Source organism: Panthera tigris, chromosome A3, assembly GCF_018350195.1.
Source record: "Panthera tigris isolate Pti1 chromosome A3, P.tigris_Pti1_mat1.1, whole genome shotgun sequence".
Classification (NCBI taxonomy): domain Eukaryota; kingdom Metazoa; phylum Chordata; class Mammalia; order Carnivora; family Felidae; genus Panthera; species Panthera tigris.
The window spans coordinates 64646722-64670321 of NC_056662.1; the positions used below are offsets into that span (position 1 = coordinate 64646722).

At 40.1% G+C, this 23600-nt stretch overlaps 1 protein-coding gene across 6 annotated transcripts in view; it reads right to left on the bottom strand.

Moving 5' to 3' along the window:
- Nucleotides 1-2536: 2536 nt before the first annotated feature.
- Nucleotides 2537-23600, bottom strand: part of SRBD1 (S1 RNA binding domain 1) — a 199460-nt gene continuing 178396 nt past the window's right edge. For 5 of the 6 annotated variants that reach the window (XM_007097854.2, XM_042981314.1, XM_042981315.1 and 2 more), the window contains 2 exons: nucleotides 7863-8047; nucleotides 4052-4367 (listed from right to left, as the gene is read on the bottom strand). In XM_007097854.2, the coding sequence (XP_007097916.2) occupies nucleotides 4078-4367; nucleotides 7863-8047 (475 nt within the window). In that variant the 3' untranslated portion in view covers nucleotides 4052-4077. Of the gene's footprint in view, nucleotides 4030-4051; nucleotides 4368-7862; nucleotides 8048-23600 lie in introns of those variants that run through there. The other variant, XM_042981316.1, reaches the window with a different exon arrangement.

Below are 23600 nucleotides of genomic sequence, written 5' to 3' on the forward strand. Positions count from 1 at the left end.
ACTTCCAGCCCAGCTCTCTTCCCTGAACTTCAGAAAGAGCCTGAAAGAGCCAACTGCTTATTTGGCATCTCCACTTAGATGTCTAGTAAGGATCTCAAACTCAACTGTTCCAAAATAAAGTCCTTCACCCAAACCATCCAACACAGTCTTCTCCATGTCAGTAGATAACAATTTCATCCTTCTGGTTGCTTAGGCCAAAAACCATCCTAGATTCCAGTCTGTCTTACATCTGATATCCAATACACCAGGAAATCCTGTTTGGCTCTGTGTTCATCTTCCAAATATATCCAGAATCCCACCACTCCTCACCATTTCTACCACTAACATTCTTGTCCAAGCCACCATTATTTTATGCCTGCATTACTGTGACAGCCTCCTAAAATCATTATCCACATAGATAATTCTTCCTGAAGGTTCAATTCCCTGACTTCCTCTTTTTAATATTTATTTTGAGAGAGAGAGTGCGTGAGAGTGAGCAGGGGAGGTGCAGAGAGAGAGCGTGAGCAAGCGAGAGAGCAAGCGAGAGAGAATCTCAAGCAGGCTCCATACTGCCAGCACAGAGCCCAGTGAGGGGCTTGAACTCACAAACCATGACCTGAGCTGAAATCAAGAGTTGGCTGCTTAATCCACTAGTCACTCAGGAGCCCCTTGACTTTCTTTCTAATGATCTTATCCTTGGTCTTCTACCGCTGCTACCTATTCCTGTGATCATCCCCTCCCCTTTTTATAATTACCAAGCACTGCAACCCTGAAAGCTGTAACTTCAAAGTTAAGCTTCCCACTGCTGATGGCCACTCTTTCGCCCATTATGTCCTCTGTTACCTCCACTCTAACATTCCTCCAACTCCATCAGGACCTACAATCATTAATTCTGTGCTTTTTCACTGCCCCTCATTTTCCCATTACACTCTTTCTTAAGGAGTTTAAATTCCATGGTCAACAATTTCTTTGTCCACATTCCCTCAACTTCCTTGCTCTTCTCTCCATTTTACTCACTTGGCAAACTCCCAAACCTGATTAGATCCACCTCACCACCTGTGCCCATCCAGCTGATGTGGTGGAAGAAAATTATATAAGCAAGTGCACTGATCTTCCATTTGCCTGACCCTTAACCTGCAGTGGAACATTTAACATTGACTGGAAGTCACACTCTATTTCCCTAGGCTTTTCACTCTTTTCATCCTTTTCTTTCCTTTTCCTTTCTTCTCACACCTCCAACTCTCTTTACCCCTGATCTTCAGGCTCCTATGATGACCTTCCTTTTTATTTCAATGAGAGAAATAGAAGTGACCCAAGGAGACCTTCTATGAGCTTCCATCATCACGTCCTCCTCCCTATGTCTGGGCCCATGCAATCTTCTCTCTTGTTAAGATGGACACACTGTTTGTATTCCTATTTCAGACCAGTCACTGTGTACTAGATCCCACCCAGTCTCATCTACTCAAGGGTATCATTCCAGCGATTCCTCTCGGTCTCCCATCTCAAATTTTCCTGTTTTACTAGCTCATTTCCATTTGTACATATTATTATTTCTTCTTAAAAAAATACAAAAACTCTCTCTGGACTCCATTTTCCCCTGCCAACCACGATATGATTTCTCTTCTCGCTTGACAGCCAAACCTCCTGAACAAATTGTCTATATTCAAAATCCCCAATCTAACTCCTCCCACTATTTACCAATCCCATCAGGCTCTCACCCCTACCATTTATCAGAAACAACTCTTGTTAAGGTCAGCAAAATATCTATCTAGTTAACTTCTGGACACCTTTCACATTTCAGTGAAACCCCTCTGAAACATTTTTTGACATTTCTGACTAAGTAAACCACTCTATTACATGCTAGCTATCATATTGCTTATCCTCAATGTAACTTTATATTTGCATGTGATTTCTCAATTAAAGATTCTTTTTTCCTCAATAGACTCTAAGCTCCATAAGGGCAGGGATAAGGTCTATTTTCCCATCATAACTGTATGGTCAGTGTCAGGAGGCCACCGATAAATTTTGGGAGAATTAATGCTTTATTACAATCATGCCCATTTTAAACTTGGGAAAAGGAGGCCCAGAGAAGTAAAGATACCAGCTCAAAGTCACATTGTGGATTATCAGTAGTATAGGGACTAGGATTAGTTGAACATACTGACCACCAAGCGCCATGCTACTTTCTAGGGGTACATGATGAATGAGACATGCCCCACTTTTCCCAGTGTAGGCCTTATAGAGCTTCCACCATGTTTGGGCTGGAAAGGACCAGCCACGCAACCCAGTTCAATATCAAGCTCTTCTTGTGTCTACAAAGGCTTAGCTACCAGGTCAACAGAGATGCTTCAAATGCTCTCGTTCCTGCATTTAAAGTGGCCAAGGAGAGGACCTCTTCCCCAAAAGCATCTGTTTGACCATATATGGTGATAGATGTTAACCAGATTTATTATGGCAATCATTTTGAAATATATGCAAATATCAAATCATGTTGTACACCTGAAACTAATATGATGTTATATGCCAATTATGCTTCAATTTAAAAAAAAAAAGCATTTTTTTTTAAATTACATTGCAGGCTTCAGAATAAGACTCTTTGGGTGCATATCACTCATCACTGATCTACAAATTATGAACCAGGAAGAACACTGGAAGGAGTAGGAAGGTCAACTTAAAGTACAACATTAAGATCCATTGTCTCTTAAAGACCAGTAACAGAGAGAAAAGCATTTCAGAAATGAAACTGTCAGGAAAACAGGCCTTCAGTTATACAACTTTTAAGGGACCTACTGCCTTAAAAAAAATCTACGTACAACAGTTGGAAGACTGCATATTTTGAGACTGGCAAACTACCAGGCAGAACTATCAATAAATGCAGTCCAATTTACCACTTTGTAAGGGACTGTATTACTAAGGTGATCATATGACTTATTATGCACAATGGGACAGTTTGGGAATAAAAAAGAAGCACTATGAAAAATCATACCAGGACAAATGAGTATTTACTAGGACTGTTCCAGGCAATAAGCGCAGGACTGGTTACCCTCTTTAGGAACCATCTTCCACTCATTACACATGGAGAAAACCAGGTATTCATTCAGTCATGCAAATGACTCCATTAAGCAAATCAGCCAGAGCAGCCAGAATGGACAAAACACCAGTCTAGTATGGGCTCTATTTAAACAATTTTGACCCTGAATGGGCATGCTAATACTCACCATCTCCACTGAACAAAAACAGAGTTAAGAGTCACTTGCTTTATCTACTTGTTTTTCTTGCCCCTTCATACCTGATCTATAGTCAGTCTTTAGGAAGGCCATTTCTTCCCCCCTTTGAAGTTTAATCTGAATGCTTAAGAAAGAATATATACCCTTCTGTGCTAAGCAAAGTCAAACCGAATGCCATCCTTCCAATTTCCAGAGGCTTCCCATATGTGCCACATCTTTAATCAAGATGTACTCCTAGGTCATTCACTGAGTTAACATAACAAAAACAAGATCACCAGCCACAGAACTTTATTGTAGGGGTCGATACATATATCCTTCTCAGAAATGTTTTGAGCCATTCACTTGATGGTTATGAACACATCAGGATCTAATTGGCCTATTTTTTATTTACTTGGCAAGAGAAAATCATGAATCAAGTCCAAAAGACCTGATTTAAAAAAATCTGTAAAAAAGGGAGGGCGAAACACTGCCCATCCTTCTATGTCAAGAAACATCGTACAATTCAGATGAAGAAAGCAATTCCATACAAGTCCAGCAAGGCAAGCTGGCAAGTAGAAATGAAACAATTTGTTATACAAAATGCAAAAGGAGTCTAAGATGAAGTACAAAAAATAAGATTTGGATCAAAAAATCATTACTAAGTAAAGACCATAAGGATGTCTATTAGTTGTTTTCTTTAAGGGGAAAAGAAATTGAGCTGTTACTTTTCTATTTATTCAGAAAGAAAAATAAGGAAAGCGTTTGAAAAATACTTCTGATATTGAGTGAATTCTTTCTCACCTGCTACCTAGAATTCACAAACATCTGACTTATTCTTGCCCACCTGTAGAAATGAGGAAATAAAATCAGTATTTGACTTTTAGTACGACACTCACAACACCCGAATGAGGTCCAGAGTAATCCTAGATCGGGGGATGTCAATGTTGAGTACTTGGACTTCCACTCTTTCTCCAGGGCCCAGTCCAAGACTCCTTCTCTTCTTTGTTTTAGAAAGTTTTGCTTCTGTTACATTTCGTATGGGAATCAGCCCTGATCTCCCCACTCCTATATCTACAAAAATTCCAAACAGAGTGGCATTCTCGACTTTGCCTGTGAGAACTGTCCCAACCTGCAGGTCTTCCAAGCAGACTATGCTTCTCTTGAAATCAGGTTTATCAAAATCTACAAGGAAACAGGAAAAAAAGACAGTGTAAATAGTAGGTCCTGTACCTCCTAGACACAATATGCATTAGTAAATAAGTATTTACCACGTGTCAGTTACATGCTGGACCAGGAGTAAGCATTGAGAGGGGCCACGAAAGAAGCTGAAACCCAGGCCTGCCTTCAGGGAAAATGTATCTCAGCTGGAGAAGCAGCATTCGCATAGTAGGAACGGTCAGGAGAATTTACCTGAACACTTTTTTCCCTCCAAACTCTATCTTGCTAACATGCAAACATTAGCAGTACACACAAGGACCGAGAAGAATAGACGGTCTTGTGTTCCTTTTTATGAGGAGGTGATAGGAAAACATCTTTGTTCAATGAATACACAAGGCCAAATGACAAACACTGAGAAAAGTAAGATCTTCCCTGACAGAAGATGGGGAGTTTTCCCCCCAGTTCCTGAATTCTCAAACTGGTTACAGGTGGTAGAAAGTATGTCAACATTTGGTCAAGTGTAGATGAAATTAAAATGCTCTCCTCTCTCATTTCCCTCTATGAATCTGGGATTCAGGAATCAATTTCCCTCCATTTTGAATATATTTACCCAATCAAAAACTTAATAGATTCTTGACTATCTATAGCTCGGAAACTCAGATCGGCCAGTACCTAATCTTCTTTCTCCTCCTTCAATTCAACTCATCAAACATATATCAGCTCCTGTCCACACACTCTGCTGGGTGCTAGAGCTACAAAGATGAAGACACACAGATCTCTGCTCTCAAGTTCCTCACAGCCCTCTTTTCTTGTTCGCCCCGGTGTATGTGTACAGTGTTTGTTAACACCGTCCTCCCAAAAAGTGGGTATTAAGCGTGCCAAGGAATCATGGCTCTAGTAAAAACAAAACAAAAACAACAACAGAGGTTTCATGAGGGAGAAGGGTAGAAATAAAAGTCTAAGTGGGACTCTGGGGTTATCTGTGGATTCCATTTTCCCATGCTCTTCTTGGCCCCCTTTCCTAGGATTACTGAATGTTGATTCTAATAACAAAGAACATTCTATGCTTGGATCTCCTTTTACCAAGGCCTCATTTTCCCTCCACCCATCCCACTTCCTTTTCCTCCACAGCTGTTGGCTTGATCCTGATTACTTGTTAAAGCTATCCTTTACAGTTGTACTAACAACTGGCCACCTCTTGGTTCCCCTCCCCCAGTCCAACCATCCTGAAATCAAGTTTGTTTTTCTTTTTTTAATTTACCTTTTGCCTGTAAAACAAAAAAGCCCTCTTTAAACCTCAAATCTCATTTTCCTCATAAAAAAGGAATATGCAAAAATGAATTGATTCTTTAGATTTTCCCCTGACACCGAAGCAGTGGATTCCAGAAGCAAGAAACCTGTTGTAATATTACACTGGGCAGCGACTGTATCAAAGCAAAGTGAAACTGAGTCATTGATCAGGATCAGAGGTAGGATGGTCTTGAGGTCTCACAGGCGTTGTTTTTATGCTTGGAAATTCTTTTTTCTTACAGAGGTTCAGCTGCCACAGATTCCCCAAGGGTTCCTGATCAGCTGCTTAGTTTAATTTTGCATGGAAAATCAGAGTCAGGAACTACTTAACATGTTCCTGAAGACAGCCTGGGCCACTGAGAAATCAGAAAATCCTCCATGTACCAGGCAAACATTAACACTTTGATGGCCAAGCCTACATAGTCAGTCTCCTGTCACTGGGCTGCTTCTGACAAACCCAATTATAGGAACTAACTAGCAACCAGAGTGTTAACAGAAATAGAACTGATCACGCCACTGAGAAAATAGAAGACGGGATGGGTACAGGGAAAGAATGTGGCATCAAGGAAGGGAATATTTTTGAGAAGACAGAGAAAAGAAAAAATGTAACATTTATAAATACTGTAATGAGGAAATATCCAACATACTAACTGCCTCTTCTCAAGTATGACTGTTTGCCTTCCCTCTTGGGGATATTTTTAGTATTAAAATAAAAGTTTTCAGACATTTTGAGAATTGTGACTTACACTAGGGCAAAGGTCAATTCCAAAGTGAGTTTAAAAGAGACTTATTTGAAATTTCACTTGTCACACTGATAAAACACTACAGTAACTGGTAAGCTTGGTCCAGAGCCCAGGTTTTCTGCTCACTAAGGGCATGACAAGGTGAGGACCTCTACTTAGCAGCTGGTTGTTTAATTGAACCATATAATCTGAATGTCGATCTTTGCTCTTAGTCTACAATGTAACTAGGATAATGGAGCAATCGACACCAAGACAGAAAAATGAAGACGGAGAAGAAAACCCAGTACAGGAGGCCTGCAGCTAGAGAGAGAATAGTTCCCAGTCTTCTATATGTGGTGGCCCTAGGCATACCAGCCTCGTATCCCACCAGGTTTGAGAACTGCTGCTCTTCCTGGTATCCTGCTAAACAACAGAGAATTCACATACAAGGACATCAGGACTCCAAATGAAGGTGGATCTGTCTACTGAAACATCCACTTTGGACGGACCACCCTGGGGTCTCCTACATTTTTGTCATACATCTTACTGTGTATTTTTTCTCTAACTTAAAAAAAAAAAAAGTAATTTCTGACTTACAGAAAAGTTGAGGGAATAGTATAACTCACTGGGTGAGTTTTTCTTCTTTTTTAAGTTTATTTATTTTTTAGTAAGCTCTATACCCAATGTGGGGCTTGAACTCACAACCCTGAGATCAGGAGTCACTTGCTTTTCCGACTGAGCCAGCCAGGCACCCCTTATTGGGTGTGTTTTTAAACTCCTTTAAACCTTTTCAAAGAAGCATGTCTAACCCCCTCAACAGAGCCTAACTCAGACTGAAAAGAGTCAGGCCCTAAACATGGTGTCATAAAACTGGTTATGATACAAGTACAGATTCATTTAAATCTGTGCTTCCTATTCAAACTTCTTTAGGAAGTAGGTCACTTGATCCCTTAATTCTTTTTCATCGGGTCATTGCTCTCAACAACTATGGCTGTTCCCTCACCATCTACCTATGCTGAAAACTGAGAGCACTTTTAATTAGAAGGAAAATCAACAGAGAGATAGTATCTTATTTGTTCAGTGTGTTCGCTGACACAGAATCCAGTAACCTGGAAGGCTGTAATTTAGGAAGAAGATTCACTTTTTAGTTTATGAACTGAATGCCTCACCTTGGACTTCTGGCTCCTACGAGATAACAGCTTACAAAAGGATTATGAAAAATGTGTGCCTCCATGCACACAGCAGCCAGTGTGTGATGCATTTAAGTCTAGTGTGATGGAAAATAAGCATGGGATAAGGAGTGGGAAGACAGGGCTTCTAGCTTTGGCTCTGGATACTAACTACCTGCAATGACTTTGAAGAAAGGTCACTGTGCTTTAGTTTCCACACGTACAGAATGGAGAATAATATCCGTTTTTGCTTATGGCAGAGGTTTGTTGTGAGGGCCACGGGAGATAACGTGAGCTATACAAGTAAAAGGTGCTGTTATTCACATTTAATTATTTACCTGTTCGAAAGTCAAAGCTCTCAGGCTGGCTGAGACCATCTATGATGACCTGTAAGGTGTGAACTGTTGTTTGCAAACTTTCTGCAATTTTCTCTATGCCCTCCTTTTCAAGGAACGAATTTATTTTTTGCTCCATTTCAGGCTTTCCAATCTCATACAGCGTCCCTCTGATGAATGACAAAAACCTGCAGGGACAAAAAAAGCCCAACACTTATTAATAGTATTACTTATTTTCCAAATATTACTTATTTTTCAAAGAGGTCACCCTAAAATTCATTCATGTCAGATCCATGTACCATTAATCAACCAATCAATCAGTCTTGATTGAGTATCTATTATGTGTCCCGTGCTATGATGAATGATCTATCTTGGAAAAAAAAAAAGAGGAGGCGATAAATTTAGGTTCTTGTGCTGTTTCCCAATGAAGCACCTGCTCAAAATCAGGATCAGAAACACTTTACAGTGTAATGTTCATTAGTGTTTAGTGTCATATATATTTTCTAAGTAAGGATACCTCAGTTTACCTCATGTTTCCTAAATTTGAGTTAGGAACACTTATTTGAATTTAAATTCGCTAACAGGCAAACAAGAACTGATGCTATCAAAATCCAGCAAAATATCCAGTAAGAACTGCCAGCTTTTGACAAATGAATTATTCTTTTCATATGCCATATCACTGCTTTTTACTTTTGTGGCCCCAGGACAGCAGTGTTACCTGTACAGGTATACTGTCAGCCTACGAATTCTCAAATCTCATCGCCAGTCAAGCTTCACACGGAATAGATTATATCAAGTATATTAAGTATTGAGTCCACAGAAAAAATATGGGAGGAGATATCAAAAAGAAAAAATAACTTTCTTACAAAATGGAAGGGGTATAGGCAAGTAAGATCTCAATTACATCATCTTAAGATGAATATTATCGTCATATGCTGTATAAATTGTAGTTGCAATATTTACAAAATAAAAATACCTGTCTTTCTCAATTTCCCTTTGCTATGTTTAGCATTCCCTTATTTGCTGCCTCTCAATTACTTAGCTTCCGAGTTCAGTAATAATTAAGAAAAAAGCAAAGGGTTAAGGAATTACCCCCTTCAGTTTCATCTGAATATTGGGCCGTAGCTAACTTTCTTGACAGTTCTTGGCTGGGTATTTTTCAACATCATTAAGTTCCATTTCCTATGATTAATGGCACTTTAAAAATGTCAACACAGTAATCAGACAGATAGTGATACTAATGCCCTCAAATCCTTTCCTCTAAGGATGTTTCTGGAACACAAGAAGGGAAAAAAAAAAACTGTTGGAGGCTTGTCTATAATCAGAATTGGGATGTATCCCATTTGGCAGGGTGCTGCATTATCACAAAAGGAATGCTTGTCATTTCCAGTCTCGTTCTGCATTGTTGTGTTCAACCAGAAAAGCCTCTTCAGTGATCATGTGGTACTGATCATCTGGCACCTGGTGGAGAAAGCTCTCTCATCTCTCACTGAGGGCATCTCTTTGGGCCCAAATGTGCCATCTTTCTATATTCCCATGGCTATATTTTTGTTGAAAAACAGATAGATTCCCCAAAATCCAACTAATTCTCTAGAGAGTAGATCTTGGTGAATGGTCTAATGAAAGACCAAAAAATTGGTGCTTGGTCGCTGTCCAAGCTGGTGGCCAGTGAGACCTACACTGTAAGTGTGTGTGTCCATGGCTTCTCCAGCCCACCAGAGAGGTAGCCGGTATCTGCTGGTGCTGTTGGACAGGCAGTAGCACATAAGGGCCCTGGTGACAGGGAACAGCTGCTGAAGCTGACTGATGGGACAGCTGACCTATGACAACTTCTGCCCACAGCCAACTTTTGTGCACAACTTTCTAAATGATGCATATGCCCTGCTGAGCAGGCTTCCCCGGTATTTATCCTCTTGGCTTGATTGGTCTGTAACTAGTTATTTAGTAGAACATCTTTCAAATCCTCAAGATTCTGGCTTATAATCACCATTAAGATGCCAAAGCAGATTCATGGGCTGTAAATCTATAACTTTGAATGGCATTTTATAATTAATAAAAGTAACTAAATGGCAGAAAATTTCCAAAGCACTGTACAAGTCTTGGCCTCAATAACAAAAACACTGGCTTAGGAGGCTGCTTGGAGTCTTAAGGTTGTGTGTGTGTGTGTGTGTGTGCATGTGTGTGTGTACATGCGCGTGCCCATGCGTGTGAGACTAAACTGCTTCCAAAGCCACTTCCATATAAAGAATTCTGTTTATAGTGGTTGCAGATGTAAAAAGAAAATTAGTCTGTTTAACCTGGGTGCATATTTCATATATCATTTTCATTCTCACACCAGAAGCCCGAGGGCACTGGTAACTGAAATCAATAAAAAAGTACCAAATTGTGCTCCTGGCTAATGTTTCGTATTGATCAATCCTATTTTTAAATGACTATGGAACAAAGTCAAATGCTACTTTATTTTGACAACTTTCTTAAAGTTACAACAGGGTTGATGAAAAAGGAAAAATAGCAAACAAAAGGGGGAGAGGGAGTGTAAAATGAACTGGGAATATAGCATTCAGACTGATTGCTCCCCTCCTGGATTTCAAATACATTCAACTGTAAATGATAGGAAACAATGTTTTACAGTTGGTAATCATTCAATAAATATGTGTTCTTTAAATAGCCTAAGAAAAATTTATTCTACATATTCTGAATTTTCACCCTGGAGTTGAATGTGGTAAGTAACATGTAATACAAAGTTTCATTTTAGAACTGGATAGGCTAAGTAATACTCAATACAAAGTACTTTCTGCCTCAAAAATACCATATAAAAACACACTGCCTTTTATGAAGCTTGGAACACAGAAAGGAGGTGAACGTGTACTAACAAGTAAGTGCCAGGAATTACGCAAGTGCTCGATCGATGTCCTCATTTAATCCTGACAATAATCCTAAAGGCTAAGTGTCCTATCACACAGAAAAGGAAAACTAAGGTTCAGGGAAGTTAAATAATTTGCCCAAGGCCACACAGCCATTTTCACTGACTGGAGTTTCATGCCATACACATCAGCGTGTTTCTAACTGCAGTCATGTCAAAATAAGGGCTATATATAAAACATAATACTTCTGGTAACATTTCACCAACATGATTTAATGGCAGATTAGTTTTACACATGAGACAGCTAATACTGATAAATCCCACACAGAAATTATTACATACATGCATTTATGTAGACAATTCTCTCAAACGTGAATGAGTTATTAAAGTCACAGTGTCATTTTCTCCACTGTCTTTGGAAGGCTTTTCAGTTTGCTAAGGACTGCCGTCAGAGCTGCTGTTTTTATTTAATATGAAATTTCATCCATCTTACTTAAGTAAGAAAGTAGCATAAATGCAACAAATAAGCACATCATGTTCTTTTAGCGCACATCTGCACAAAGTTAAAACACAGACCTTGCAGCAGAGATGATGCTTGTTTTTCAAGCAGAATGCTTATATAACCTAAAATCGCTGATATTTGCAACAGAAACTTGTTACATACTCAAGGGTTTTCCTCTCACAGAGTTAATCTTTGCAAGATTTTCCCCCAAAGAATAAGAAATTCTTGAGACTCGTAAGACTTCAGATATATCAGTTCAGTTCGGGAGCCGGGGACTGGCGTTGTGGCATTAAAGCACCAAGGCACTCCACGGAGCACAGGAGAACCATGGTGATGCAAGTCGGTTGCTTTAAAAACAACTTGCTCTTAGCAACAGGCTCCTAGCCTGTGTGTGGGCCCAACACACAGGCTTCGCAATTTCGCAAAGAGCCAGGCTGCAAGGGCTGAGGGCCTGAAGTCGTCTGTCCACTCTCAACATTTCCAAGAGACTTTCGTACTGGTTTATTTTTATCCATTCGTTTGACTCAGTTGCAATTTTATCAGTAAACAAAACATAAAATGCAAGAGCACGGTCATTTTGTAAGTGAGTAGGTACAGACAAAGCAGGTCGTGATTTGTAATTCAGGGAGATGTTCAGTGATTTAAAAGGAGAGCTTGTACTCTAGGAGAAAGCCCGACATTCTAACTATGATTGCAGAGTAAGTGGTGGGACACAAATGAAAGTTCAGAAATAATTTTTTATGCCAATACCACAGGTTCTATGTGTATTTTCAAATGTACTGCTCTTAATATTAAAGACCAACTATAAGTTCCACTGTGGCAGAAAAGAAAGACCCGGGACTCCTTTCACACTACCTACAGGAGCTGCATCTACACAGGTGGGCACACAGCAGTACACGCTTAGTTCAGCTTGGAGGGAGGGTGCTGGCTTTATCGCATCTGCTGTGTCAGCAGCCATGTCAAAGGGGCAGCAATGTGAGTTGCACCTTAATCATTAATCGTCTAACCTCTGTGTTAAACTGAGACACTGAACTGGGCCAAAATCCTTAAAACTCTTTGCTGGTGCAAAATCCATGAGTAATGGTAAATTCAAGTAGAGTGCGTTCAGGGAGAGGCCCACAGAATCTACTGTATTGGAGAAGCTGGTAGGTAACTGAAGATAACCCTTCAGTGGTTTTTCTTAGCATGTGATCAACCAGAGAAACTTACCGCAAGCAATTTTTTCACAAGAACTTACAGCCAACTGGCTTCTGAGGCCTGCAGATAAACTTTTAAAAAATGTAACCCTTTCAAGAAAGGATACAGGAATTGCTCTGAAAGCCCTTACGGACTTTTATCTAAGAGTAGAGTTTTAAATGGTATGGGGCTATCCAGGAGGCAGCCAGGGGCATCTTCGGCGGCACTGGCTTGGTATCAGTTGGCGTGTCTTTGGAGCACCTCTTGCATCTGAACAAACCCTGCATCTGAACACCCCCCTGCATCTATGAGTGGCAGAAATAAAAACAAAAAACAAGAGCAATTGAAAAGGAGCTGTCATAGACTAAGAAGCAGTTTGTCTTCCAAAAGACTTGGTTTAGAAGCATCACACTATTACCTGCTTCTAACTTCTGAAGAACTTCAAATGTTTCCTTCTTTTTCAAAGATCTGGTATACATGCATAGAAACTGGACATGGCATGCACACTGCATTAACTGTCTGTAGAGAACATATCCTTAGAAAGCTGTTTTATTTTATTTTAGCAATTTAGTAGAGGGAATTAGCTTTATAAAAAAAATGCCAGTGTGCTTACACAGTTGCATCAAACAAAACATCTACGATCAGTGAAATAATAAATAACCAATGCCACAAAGAATAAGTAGTATTGGTTTTTATGTGGCTTTTCCTATTTCAGAACCACTTGCTAGGTTATGGTATACTGTGTGATGATAATATAATTAAAACTGTAATTTTAAAAATGTATATACATATACATCCAAATGGGTATGAGTAGATAAAAATGGGAAGGCATCATGCACTGAAATGATGTAATCACATCATTTCTAAAATCTGTTTTAGGAGCTGCCTTAGAAATAAACTTATAAGTGACAAAGGGAAATTAGTTTTCTTACATTTTTTAAAACAACAACACCTCCTCTCGAATAAAAAGAACCAGAGAAAACCCCAACAATCCTATATTACTCAGCTTGATCATCCTCTTTCCATGGAGTCTGGTTGCTTTAAACACACACACACACACACACACACACACACACACACACACAGCTCTTCAAAGGAATGTGACAAAATGCTAAAGCATTTTGAAGCATCTGAAAAATAATTTAGAGAAGCATATTCAGCTTTTTTCACTAAGTATTTATTTACTGTGGAAGAAGACTATGAAAGACGGTGACAGAGCCTCTGCCTCGGATGAGCTTACTAAGTCTAATTTTAAGCAAAGACAATATGTCAGAATAAATAATCTTCCACTTCCACCTGGTCTTCTAGAAGCAGGAAGTAGGATTTTACCTGCAGATAAACACACTTTGAAAGTGCTCAGTAAAGATGATTTCATTGAACTCTCTCAAAAATTTATTGTGGATATAGATTTGCAGACAAGAGAATCAAAACTCTGATAGATTAAGTGATGTGCCCCAAGTCACACATCGGAGACCGCAAGGATGTAGGTAAGGAAAAAGCTCTCATATATCACCTCTTCATTAACACTCCTTAACCCTTTAGTTTGGGGAATATTCAATGCAGACAGAAGATTTAGATCACGGCTAAACTTTGGCACCCAAGGACCACTGCCTGGGAACAATTTATTATTTTTTTTTTCAAACCAAATTCAAAAGGAAAAAGTTTGGCTCTTTTTGAGTTACTCAGTAAAAGTTGGACAAAATTAAGTTAGTGGTTTCAAAGGCTGTACACTCTCTACAGCTCAAAAACACTGTGTTTAGAATTCATATAATTTAATTTACTGGCTGTAAAGCCATAATGTGGATTAGTGCCTATGAATATTTGAAAGAAGAGAGCAAATAAAAAAAGTAGTCCTCAAAAACATATAGGCTAGTGATGGCAGAGCTGAAATTAAATAGCTCCGGCACTACTAGGAGATAAAGCTCAGGTATTAGGGTAAGGCCTTTCCTCCTTGAGAAAACAGCCTTTTTACTATGAATTTGGTACTGCCAAAGAATCCTCCTTTCAAGGAATTTGAAAATGCTAAACATCTGTCATTTCCATAAAACCCCTAGCTGTCCTCTGAATGGGCAGAGCCATTTTTATTCCATTTAGAGAGTGTGCAATTGAGGTGAAAGTAATTTGCTTCTGGTCCCACAGAGAGTTAGAAGACAGGCTAAAGTTAAAATCCATAGTGAGACTGGGGACAGGAAAGGGAGGAGGGAGACAGTGGGAGACTAGATCGATACCCTACTGAATTTCAGGCTCCAGACTGAGTGATCTAAGCCTGAAGAAGAGGAGAGAAGGAGAGGGCCGATACTTTGGAGATGAGAGAGACTGAAGCAAACGCAATGTTGTGGCTGGCTGGCAAGTCCCTGCCACTCCTCCTCCACTGGGTGCTAACAGGCTGATCCAACAACGCAGCACAGAAACCACAGCATTTTCTTTAGTCCCAAGACCCAGAGTTAATGTTAATTAGCAATGTTAAATGACCCAAATTATCGCCAGATCACATGGTAGAACAATTTCTTCCTGGGAGACCAATATTTATAAACCACATCCCCCTTTTCTTTTATAAAAGGCTCAGCTTGACAGCCCCTCCTCAATCACAACAAAAATAACAGCAATAAGGGGCAACTGGCTGGCTCAGCTGTAAGAGCATGTGCCTCTTGATCTTGGGGTCATGGGTTTGAGCCCCACGTTGGGTTGTAGAGATTACCTAAATAAATAAATACATAAACTTAGAGAAAACAGCAATAATAATTAGAGCAACAACAATAGCTTCCTCTGCCCCAGGGGCTAAGAATTCTAGATATATTAACTCATGTAATCCCATGAGACAGGTACTATGCTTTTCCTCACTGAACAGACAAGGACACTGAGGTATGGGGAGATTAAATCACTTTCCCAGATCAAACAGGCATGGTGTGAACCCAGGTAGTCTGGTACTGTACCGCTTCCAGACAGAGCTAGGGGACAGTCAGGTACTGTCTCAGATTCCTCAAGTTCCCAGTTCCCTCCACCAGACTTGCCTGAAACAGGGTGTGTCAGGACAGCGAGCAGGGCATGAGACATGACAGTCCCTTCCTAAGAGCCCACAGCCTGGTCATCTGGTTGTCAAATGGGCAGATGCTCTTTGACCGGCTCTTTTGTGAAGGCCCTTTCAAAAATGTGATAAATGTTACTTCCTGGGAATTACGATCTGATGTTTGGGGGTTTTAACTACCAAAAAGAAGAAAAAAGAAAAGAAAACCTAAAATCACTTTTATAACCTGCCCACTTACCTTAATAGTTTAGGCTTGGCCACCCTCTTATGAGGCTGTGTATCTCTCTGAAGAGGCAGTCACAGCTCCACAGGAACTAACGTAGGGTAACCGGCTGGGTAACACACATGCTAACACATCACTTGTCACAAGTCAGCAACGATTCTGTCTTAATTTTCACGTCCCAAAGCTGCCAACTCTTGTGAGGCAAGCCCAGAAAAATGCACCTTTCAAATGTGCAAATAATTTCTTACATCTGTTTACCTAATCTTCACTTTTTTTTTTTTTTTTTCACGGCATTTATTTGTTGTTGGGTTTCTTTTCAGGCAACTTTCCCCACAAAGAGACATGTTTTTATCATTGCAGAAGTGAGCTGGCATGCGAACGCAGAAGCAAGCTGCGGTGAAGTTTAGATGTGAGGAGGTGTGTGAGTGTGTGAGCTCAGGAAAGTTACAAATCACCTCAAGTCCTGCGCCTTCTGGGTTGCTCACAGTCAAAGCTAAGTATGTCACATCTGTAAACCTCACTGCTCTAATGCTGCTGTTTGTTGTTCTGTTTCGTTTTAAAATAACAATCTAAACTCCCTGCACTACAGCTGCTCGTTAGCCAAAAACTTAGCTCTTGCTGGGCAGAGAGCTAAGTTTGGGAAGAATGTGATGAAGCCTCTGAAAATCATTCCAAAAGAGCAGTTCTGAGATGCTAAATCCTTGAATAGGAATGGGAAAGAAACCGAGTCTAAGATGTGCTCACTCGTTAAAGGTCTTCAGTATGGGCCACTTGTCACTGTCTGGGTTGACTTACTGTAGCTCCGTGCCAGGGACAAGGAAGGACCTCTACGGGGCCTCCCCAAACCCTAGTCCCCAACTGTTTTTGGGCCAGAAACACTCATTGGGATCCATTTATCCATTTATCTCATCACAGAATCCTGTGTATCTGTTGGCTTAATTCTACTTTTGTTTTTACCCCCTAGCTTTATTAAGACATAATTGACATAAAACACTATACAAATTTAAGGTATACAACCAGTTGACTTGACACTTACATAACTGCAAAATGATTACCATCGTGGCAACTCCATCAGGTCACATAATCACCATTTCTTTCTTTTTTTTTTTTTCTTACTTAGGTATTTACTTCTTTTTTAGAGAGAGAGAGTGTGTGCAAGCAGGGGACGGGCAGAGGGAGAGAGAGACAATCTTAAGCAGGCTCCATGATTAACACAGAGCCCAATGTAGGGCTCGATTCCACAACCCTGGGATCATGACCTCAGCCGAAATCAAGAGCTGGACAACTCAACCAACTGAGCCACCCAGGAGACCCTTATCATTTCTTTTTTTGTGGTAAGAACATTTGAGATCTACTCACTTACCAACTTTCAAGTACATAATACAGTACTGTTAGGTATAATCACCGTGCTGTATATTAGATCTTCAGGACTTACTCATAACTGAAAGTCTGTACCCTTTTACCAACTGTTGGTCTTAAAAACCTGATACAGGTTTTTAGTAAATTAAGAATACACATCACTGGGCTTTTATATAGAAGATATCCTCGCCCTCCCCAAGTAAATATTTTGTCAAGTTACATGATCACTCTTGTCCCTGACCTGGATTTTAAATGGATAGTCGTCTACTCTCTGAAAACATACTTTCAGCATTGATTGTAAGGGCCAGGAATAGGTGCTTCGGCAGTAATAAAGGAAATGATAGTGCTAGTACGGCACAGTACAGCCACTGACACAAATCATTCCTTGATACACATTTGCCTAGTCCATCAGAATGGTGCTGCGTGTGTGTTCCTGCTATGCAGGCTACTAACCACCTCCAGAAACTAGTCTTTTAAAATGTCTCCCTAATGGCCAAAATGGAAATGACAATTAAATACCAGCCAATACTTTATCGACATGAGCGCCACGTGACAGTCTTGACATTAAATTTCCTGGAATTTTTTTCAAGCTAAATTCAGAACATCACAACTTTCAAGGTTAACTATCTGCAGTGAATCAAATTCTCAATGCAGGACATTCTCTGGGACAGTGCCAGGTCTCACGGTGACATGTACAAATCAGCATAATGCGCAGCACAAAGCTCTACCTCCTAATACCTTATTCAAGAAAAAGGAGAAATCAGATGCTTGTCTTTGGCTCTCTTGACCAACCAAAATGGTAAGGCAAAAAAGAAGAGGCATGGGGTTGTGGCAACCCCTAAATAGGTTGTTTCTGGACTTCATTCTACTCATAGTACGGCAGAAATTTTCCTCATGACCCATTATCACCAACACAACGAAATCACTCACACATGAGGACAGTGTGACAATTTCTGGTTGATGACAGAAAATGGTAAGTAATCTTTCACAGTCTCTCTTCTTTTCTAGTCTGTAAAATCTAGGAAGGTTCTGGACACAATGCTCTGTGAAGGCGTGGGATTCAACTTGGGGAGGTCTGAAAACACCTTCAATCCATAAGGGACTCTGAAATGTCACTCAACTTGTGGGATAGGCAATTGCAGAAAGGATGCTCTAGATGTTCTATCAATAATTTGGCTTATGCAACTGCATTGACCTCAGCCACTTTAGATGAGAGAAAAAATATCTGGAGTGAAGTAAAGCTAGACATTTCATTCATTTCATTTTTAGCCAAAATAGGATAAAACTTACAAATAACCGTAACGCAGGGCAATAATTAGTAAGTGGCCTTTGTGAAGTACAGAAGTTGTATACAGGAGAAAGAGCTCGTTTCCAGAGAGGAGTATCCTTCTAAGATTTCATACAGGAGGTGACATTTGGGCTAGGTCTTTAAGAATTTCAACCAGTAGAATGTGGAAAAGAGATGTTTAAAGCGTTGGGACAAGAAAATATAGCTCAGTCAGGTTTGGGGAATAGCTAATAGTTCAATACAAATAATAAACATTCATTGAGTATCTCCCTCATTATCAGGCACTTTAGAAACATCATCTTGTTGACTTCAGAGCAATCTTATGAGGTTGGTGTATTATTATTCCCACTTTTTAAGGTACACAGAGTCTCAGGTAGGTGAAGCAATCTGCCTAAACTAACAGAACTCAGCTTACAGAACCAAGATATGAACCAGATCTATGACACTTCAAACCCTAAGCTTTTAACTAGCTCCAAAGCCTGATCTCTTAACTGGGTTACAATTAAAAAGCTGGTTTGGAACCTGATTTAAGTGGAACCATATATTTAAATATAATCATACATACATCCATAACGATCATTCGGATTAAGGATATCATATCCTTAAAGATGGTATGTGTTTAGCACAGAAAAGTACCAAGATGTGTATATGTGTTTCCTAAGGAAAGGAAAAAGAAATGAGTAGCTGGAATACGCTGGATTTGACTGTTATTCTCTATCATCACATGGCTGAAATTAGACTCTGCCTTTCCTCTGGAGAAAACATTACCTCCTCCATTAAAGGAAACTTGGCCTATTTATTTTATTAAGGGATCTGTAGGAAATGAATTCTTCACATAGAGTCTGCAGGATTTTATGCTGCTCTGCTGCAGATATGTTTCCTGAATATTGCATTAAAAGAATTCCCTTCCGTTATGTTTTTCAGAATGAGGGCCTGTGCATTTCAAAAGAAGCAACTTGATAGTGACCGAATTTGGTATCTTCTCATGTTAGGAGAGGAACAGGGTGTAGAGCAGGAATAGCATATTCATCCCAGAAATATACCCACCTCTACTAGAAGATATTTTTAAGTAACAGAGAGAGAGTAAGGAATAATGCAAGGCTTTTGGGAAATGTCAATGAAAAAAACACAGAGAATCCCTATTACAGATTTAAGTGGAACAGGGGATTAAGAAACCTACTATTGCTACAGATCGATCTTCCTTCAGTAATCCTTTGAAGCCATTCTGTTCTAAATCTCTTTTACTTGTTTCAGGGCCTTTTTCACATTTACTCCATTAAATCCTACTTCACTGAAAGATTCAAAAATACCTTTGAATCCCCTTCCTTAGATGTCTTCATATCTTTACTCATCCTAATCCATACTTCCCTAAGCTACTGCTCCATCTGGTGATTCTGTTCCTCTCCCCACCCTCACTCCTCACAGGCTGCTAAGGACTCTTGACCTCTCCACCTTGTATAGTTGTCTCACCTCTAAAGGTAGGGGTTAGGGATGGGGAGTGAGCTAAATGAATAAGGCATGTTAGCTTTATAAAATTTTATGACTGGCTCTGGTATCTTTCATGTCTCTACTACTTACTCTTCTTGTTTTGGCCACAGATGTGTTATCGCTGCAGTCTCTTCATTCTACGCTCCCTAAAAGCTAAAAGCAGCAACCACCTTTTATCTTACCTCTTCCTGGACTTCCATCACATGGCTCCTTCTTTTCACTGCCAAACTTCTCAGAAGAATTACCTGCTTCTAATTCTTACCGCTTGCTTTTCCCCAGTCTCTTACACATTGGCTTCTTTCCCTGACACTCTACTAAAGTTAATTTCCCATCTAATGACCCCCTGACTGTGACATCCTTAAACCACTTACCCATTCTGCCATATGTGACACCATCAACTTACTGACCTTCTTTCATGATGTTTGTTTTCATATTCTATCTTCTCTGACTTCTCTCCCTCCTCTGGCCCTCTAAATGTAGATATTCTTCAAGTGTTTGACCTTAGCCACCTTCTCCTCTTGTTCTACATGCTTCCTTGGATGAGTGCCTCTGCTCACATGACTCCTTATCTCTTGCCTCTCCACTGATAATTCCAATCCTATGTGTCATCATGTCTAGTCCAGGCCCTTTTCCTAAACTCTAGCTCTACCTTTCCTTTTGCTTGCAAGAGAGGTTCTCATGAATATTTTAGCAACTCAAACTCAACGTATCTAAAGCTGAAATTTGTATCCTCCTTTCTCCCTCTCTTTATATCTCTTACCTCCCATCCGCCCTCACCAGCCCCGCACAAAAACAACAAATACAAAGGCTTGGTCCTCCTCTCTTGTTGCATAATGAATGTTAATGGCACTACTTCTTTCCACTAACCGAGGCTCGTATTCACAGAATTATTCATTCATTAAACATATACCTTCTGAGTGCCTGCTGTATTCCAGGGTACTGTTCTGCAATCTTGGAATACATTCAAAGATTCCTGCTCTCAGGGAGACTGATCGTATATAACCAGCATAATATATAAGCTGTAAAGTATGATAAAGGTGATAAGTGCTGTAGGAAAAAGAGAAAGAACAGAGTAACGGGGCTCAGAATTACCAGGCTTATGGGTAAGGGCTTCCAGATTTAAGTAGGGTAGTCAGGGTCAGTCTTGTTGACAAGGTGGCATGTGAGCAAAGTCTTGGTGAGGTAAAGGAGGTAAAGTAGTTAGCTGTGCAGATATCTGGAGGAAAAGTGTTCCAGGAAGAGGGTCGACCAGACAGTGTAAAGGTCCTAATGTGGGAGCAGGCTTGGCATGTTCAAGGAATAGCAAGGAGGCCAGCATGGCTAGAGTAGAACGGGCAAGGGAGGGAAAAATAGGAAACTGGTCAAAAAGGCATTGGAAGGCATAGGGACTTGGCCTTAATTCTAAGTGAAACTGAGACCAGGGTTTTATGCTGAAGAGTGACACACTCTGATTTACATGTTGAAAGAATCTAGTTGTCTGTCATGCTTAGACTATCCAGATAGATGCTCAGTGGTAGAAGCAGAGAAACCTGTTAGACTAAATGCAGTAATCCAGGTGGAGATGATGGTGACTGAGACAAAGATGACAGCACAAGAGTTGATGAAAAGTGGTCAGACCTTGGGTATATTTTAAAAGGACAACGAATGGGGAGCCTGGATGGCTCGGTTGGTTAAGCGTCCAAGTCTTGATCTCAGCTCAGGTCTTGAACTCAGGGTCACGAGTTCAAACCCCGCGTTGGGCTCCACACTGGGTGTGGAGTCTGCTTAAAAAAATAAATAAAAAAAATTTAAAAATAATAAAAGGACAGCCAATACTGTTGTCTGACAGACTGGATGAAGGGTATAAAAGACAGTAACTGGATATAAATGGCAAAAATAACATGAACATCAGAGACACTGGAGGAGGAAGTGGAAACTGTTACTGGAGGGAACGAGGAAAAGAGCAGTTGAAGAACTAACCAAACTTTGGTCACCCCTGTGGTTGTTTCTTCCTTTCTCATGGATTTAAGGACCTGCATAAATACATGGGTCTTGGGGCGCCTGGGTGGCGCAGTCGGTTAAGCGTCCGACTTCAGCCAGGTCAGGATCTCGCGGTCCGTGAGTTCGAGCCCCGCGTCAGGCTCTGGGCTGATGGCTCAGAGCCTGGAGCCTGTTTCCGATTCTGTGTCTCCCTCTCTCTCTGCCCCTCCCCCGTTCATGCTCTGTCTCTCTCTGTCCCAAAAATAAATTAAAAACGTTGAAAAAAAAAAAATTTAAAAAAAAATACATGGGTCTTAAATTAATATCCTCAGCCCAGTCCGCTCTTCCAAACTCCAGATTCGTGCATCCAACTCCCTGCTTGATGCCTCAAACCGGACATGCTTTAAACCCAGTTCCTGGTCTTTCCCCCAAACCTGGCTCCAACCATGGTCTTCCTCATCTCAGATAGAGCAGTTCATCCTCTCAGTTTCTCAATCCAAATGGCCTCAAGTCATCTTGCCCTTACAAGACAATCCCCTTGGGCAATGACCTCTCAGTCCGGTGAACACCTTTGTGCTTCACAAAGGGCATTGACTGCTGACCTCTGTTATGATTATTTGTGAGTAAGTTTTATTCTACTTTGGTAGGTTCCCTGAAAGCATGAAGTGCCTCCATTCATTTTCATATTCTTCAGGCCCTACCACAATGCTCTGTACATTCCAAACAATAAATAAAATCATCAATACAATTCATAGAGTAAAAAACCAAAACCACAAAGAATATGAAAAAAGTATAGGAAATACTGTATTGATCTTAGAGATCAGTTATATTAAGAGAATATCAATTTGCATAAAAGCAAAAAGAAGCTAAACATCCATATTTCAAAAACAAAATAGCATTGTAAGGAGATAAAAAAGGTAAACAAACTAGAAAACACACAACAAATCACTTCAATATTTAACAGAGAATCCCTACATGTAAATAAAACTGGTAAAATAAAACTTTTAAAAAGTAATATAAATAATAAAAATAGCTTAAAAATAGACTTTTTAAAGAACCACTAAATGACTAAGTTAGGTTAAAAAGTATCACGATTTCTAAATATTATGTGAGAAAGAATACCATAAATACAGAAGTAAAAAGACTTAACAGCTTCATATCTTGGTGTATATCTGGGAGTGACATTATGGTAGGGGGGGCATGAAAGCCAATTATTACATTCCTACCGGTTTTCTGATGTAACTAAAAATGAACTTTACTGCAGTCGAACTTACTTTTACAGAACTGAGGTCAAACCAATGATGACCTACCCATAAGCTTTATGAGCTTTCCTTCCCTGGGAAGATCCTTGTGTAACACTATATGAAAGTACGAGCTACGTATGTTGAGTGACGTCTATACTAAGTATGTTTGAGAGCCAGAAATGACTATCATCGTTCCAAGGTGGATAATGGGGATGGTAAGCTTAATCAGATAAATTACTAGTTCTGCTGCCAGATTTTAAAGGTCCGGAGTTGAACTTCATGTAGAAAACAACTTCCCATGAAATAGTCTACAAGTATCCTCCTTCTGAGAGACAAGGTTACTCCCAAAGGAAGCATAGAGACGGGTAGGGCTGGTAGGGCTTTTATGCTCCACATGCAGACAGTGGCCCATGTGAAAACTGGCAGAAAAGTCCTGCTTAAAAGGAGAAATTCAAGATTTCTCCAGCTTCAACACTGCTGGTGGCATTACAAATTGGTATGTTACTTGGCAACATATATCAAGAGCCACATAAACTCTCAAACCCTTTGGCAGAGTAATTCCACTTCTAGGAATCCATCCATCATGAGGAACCACTGCTATTACCAAATTATAC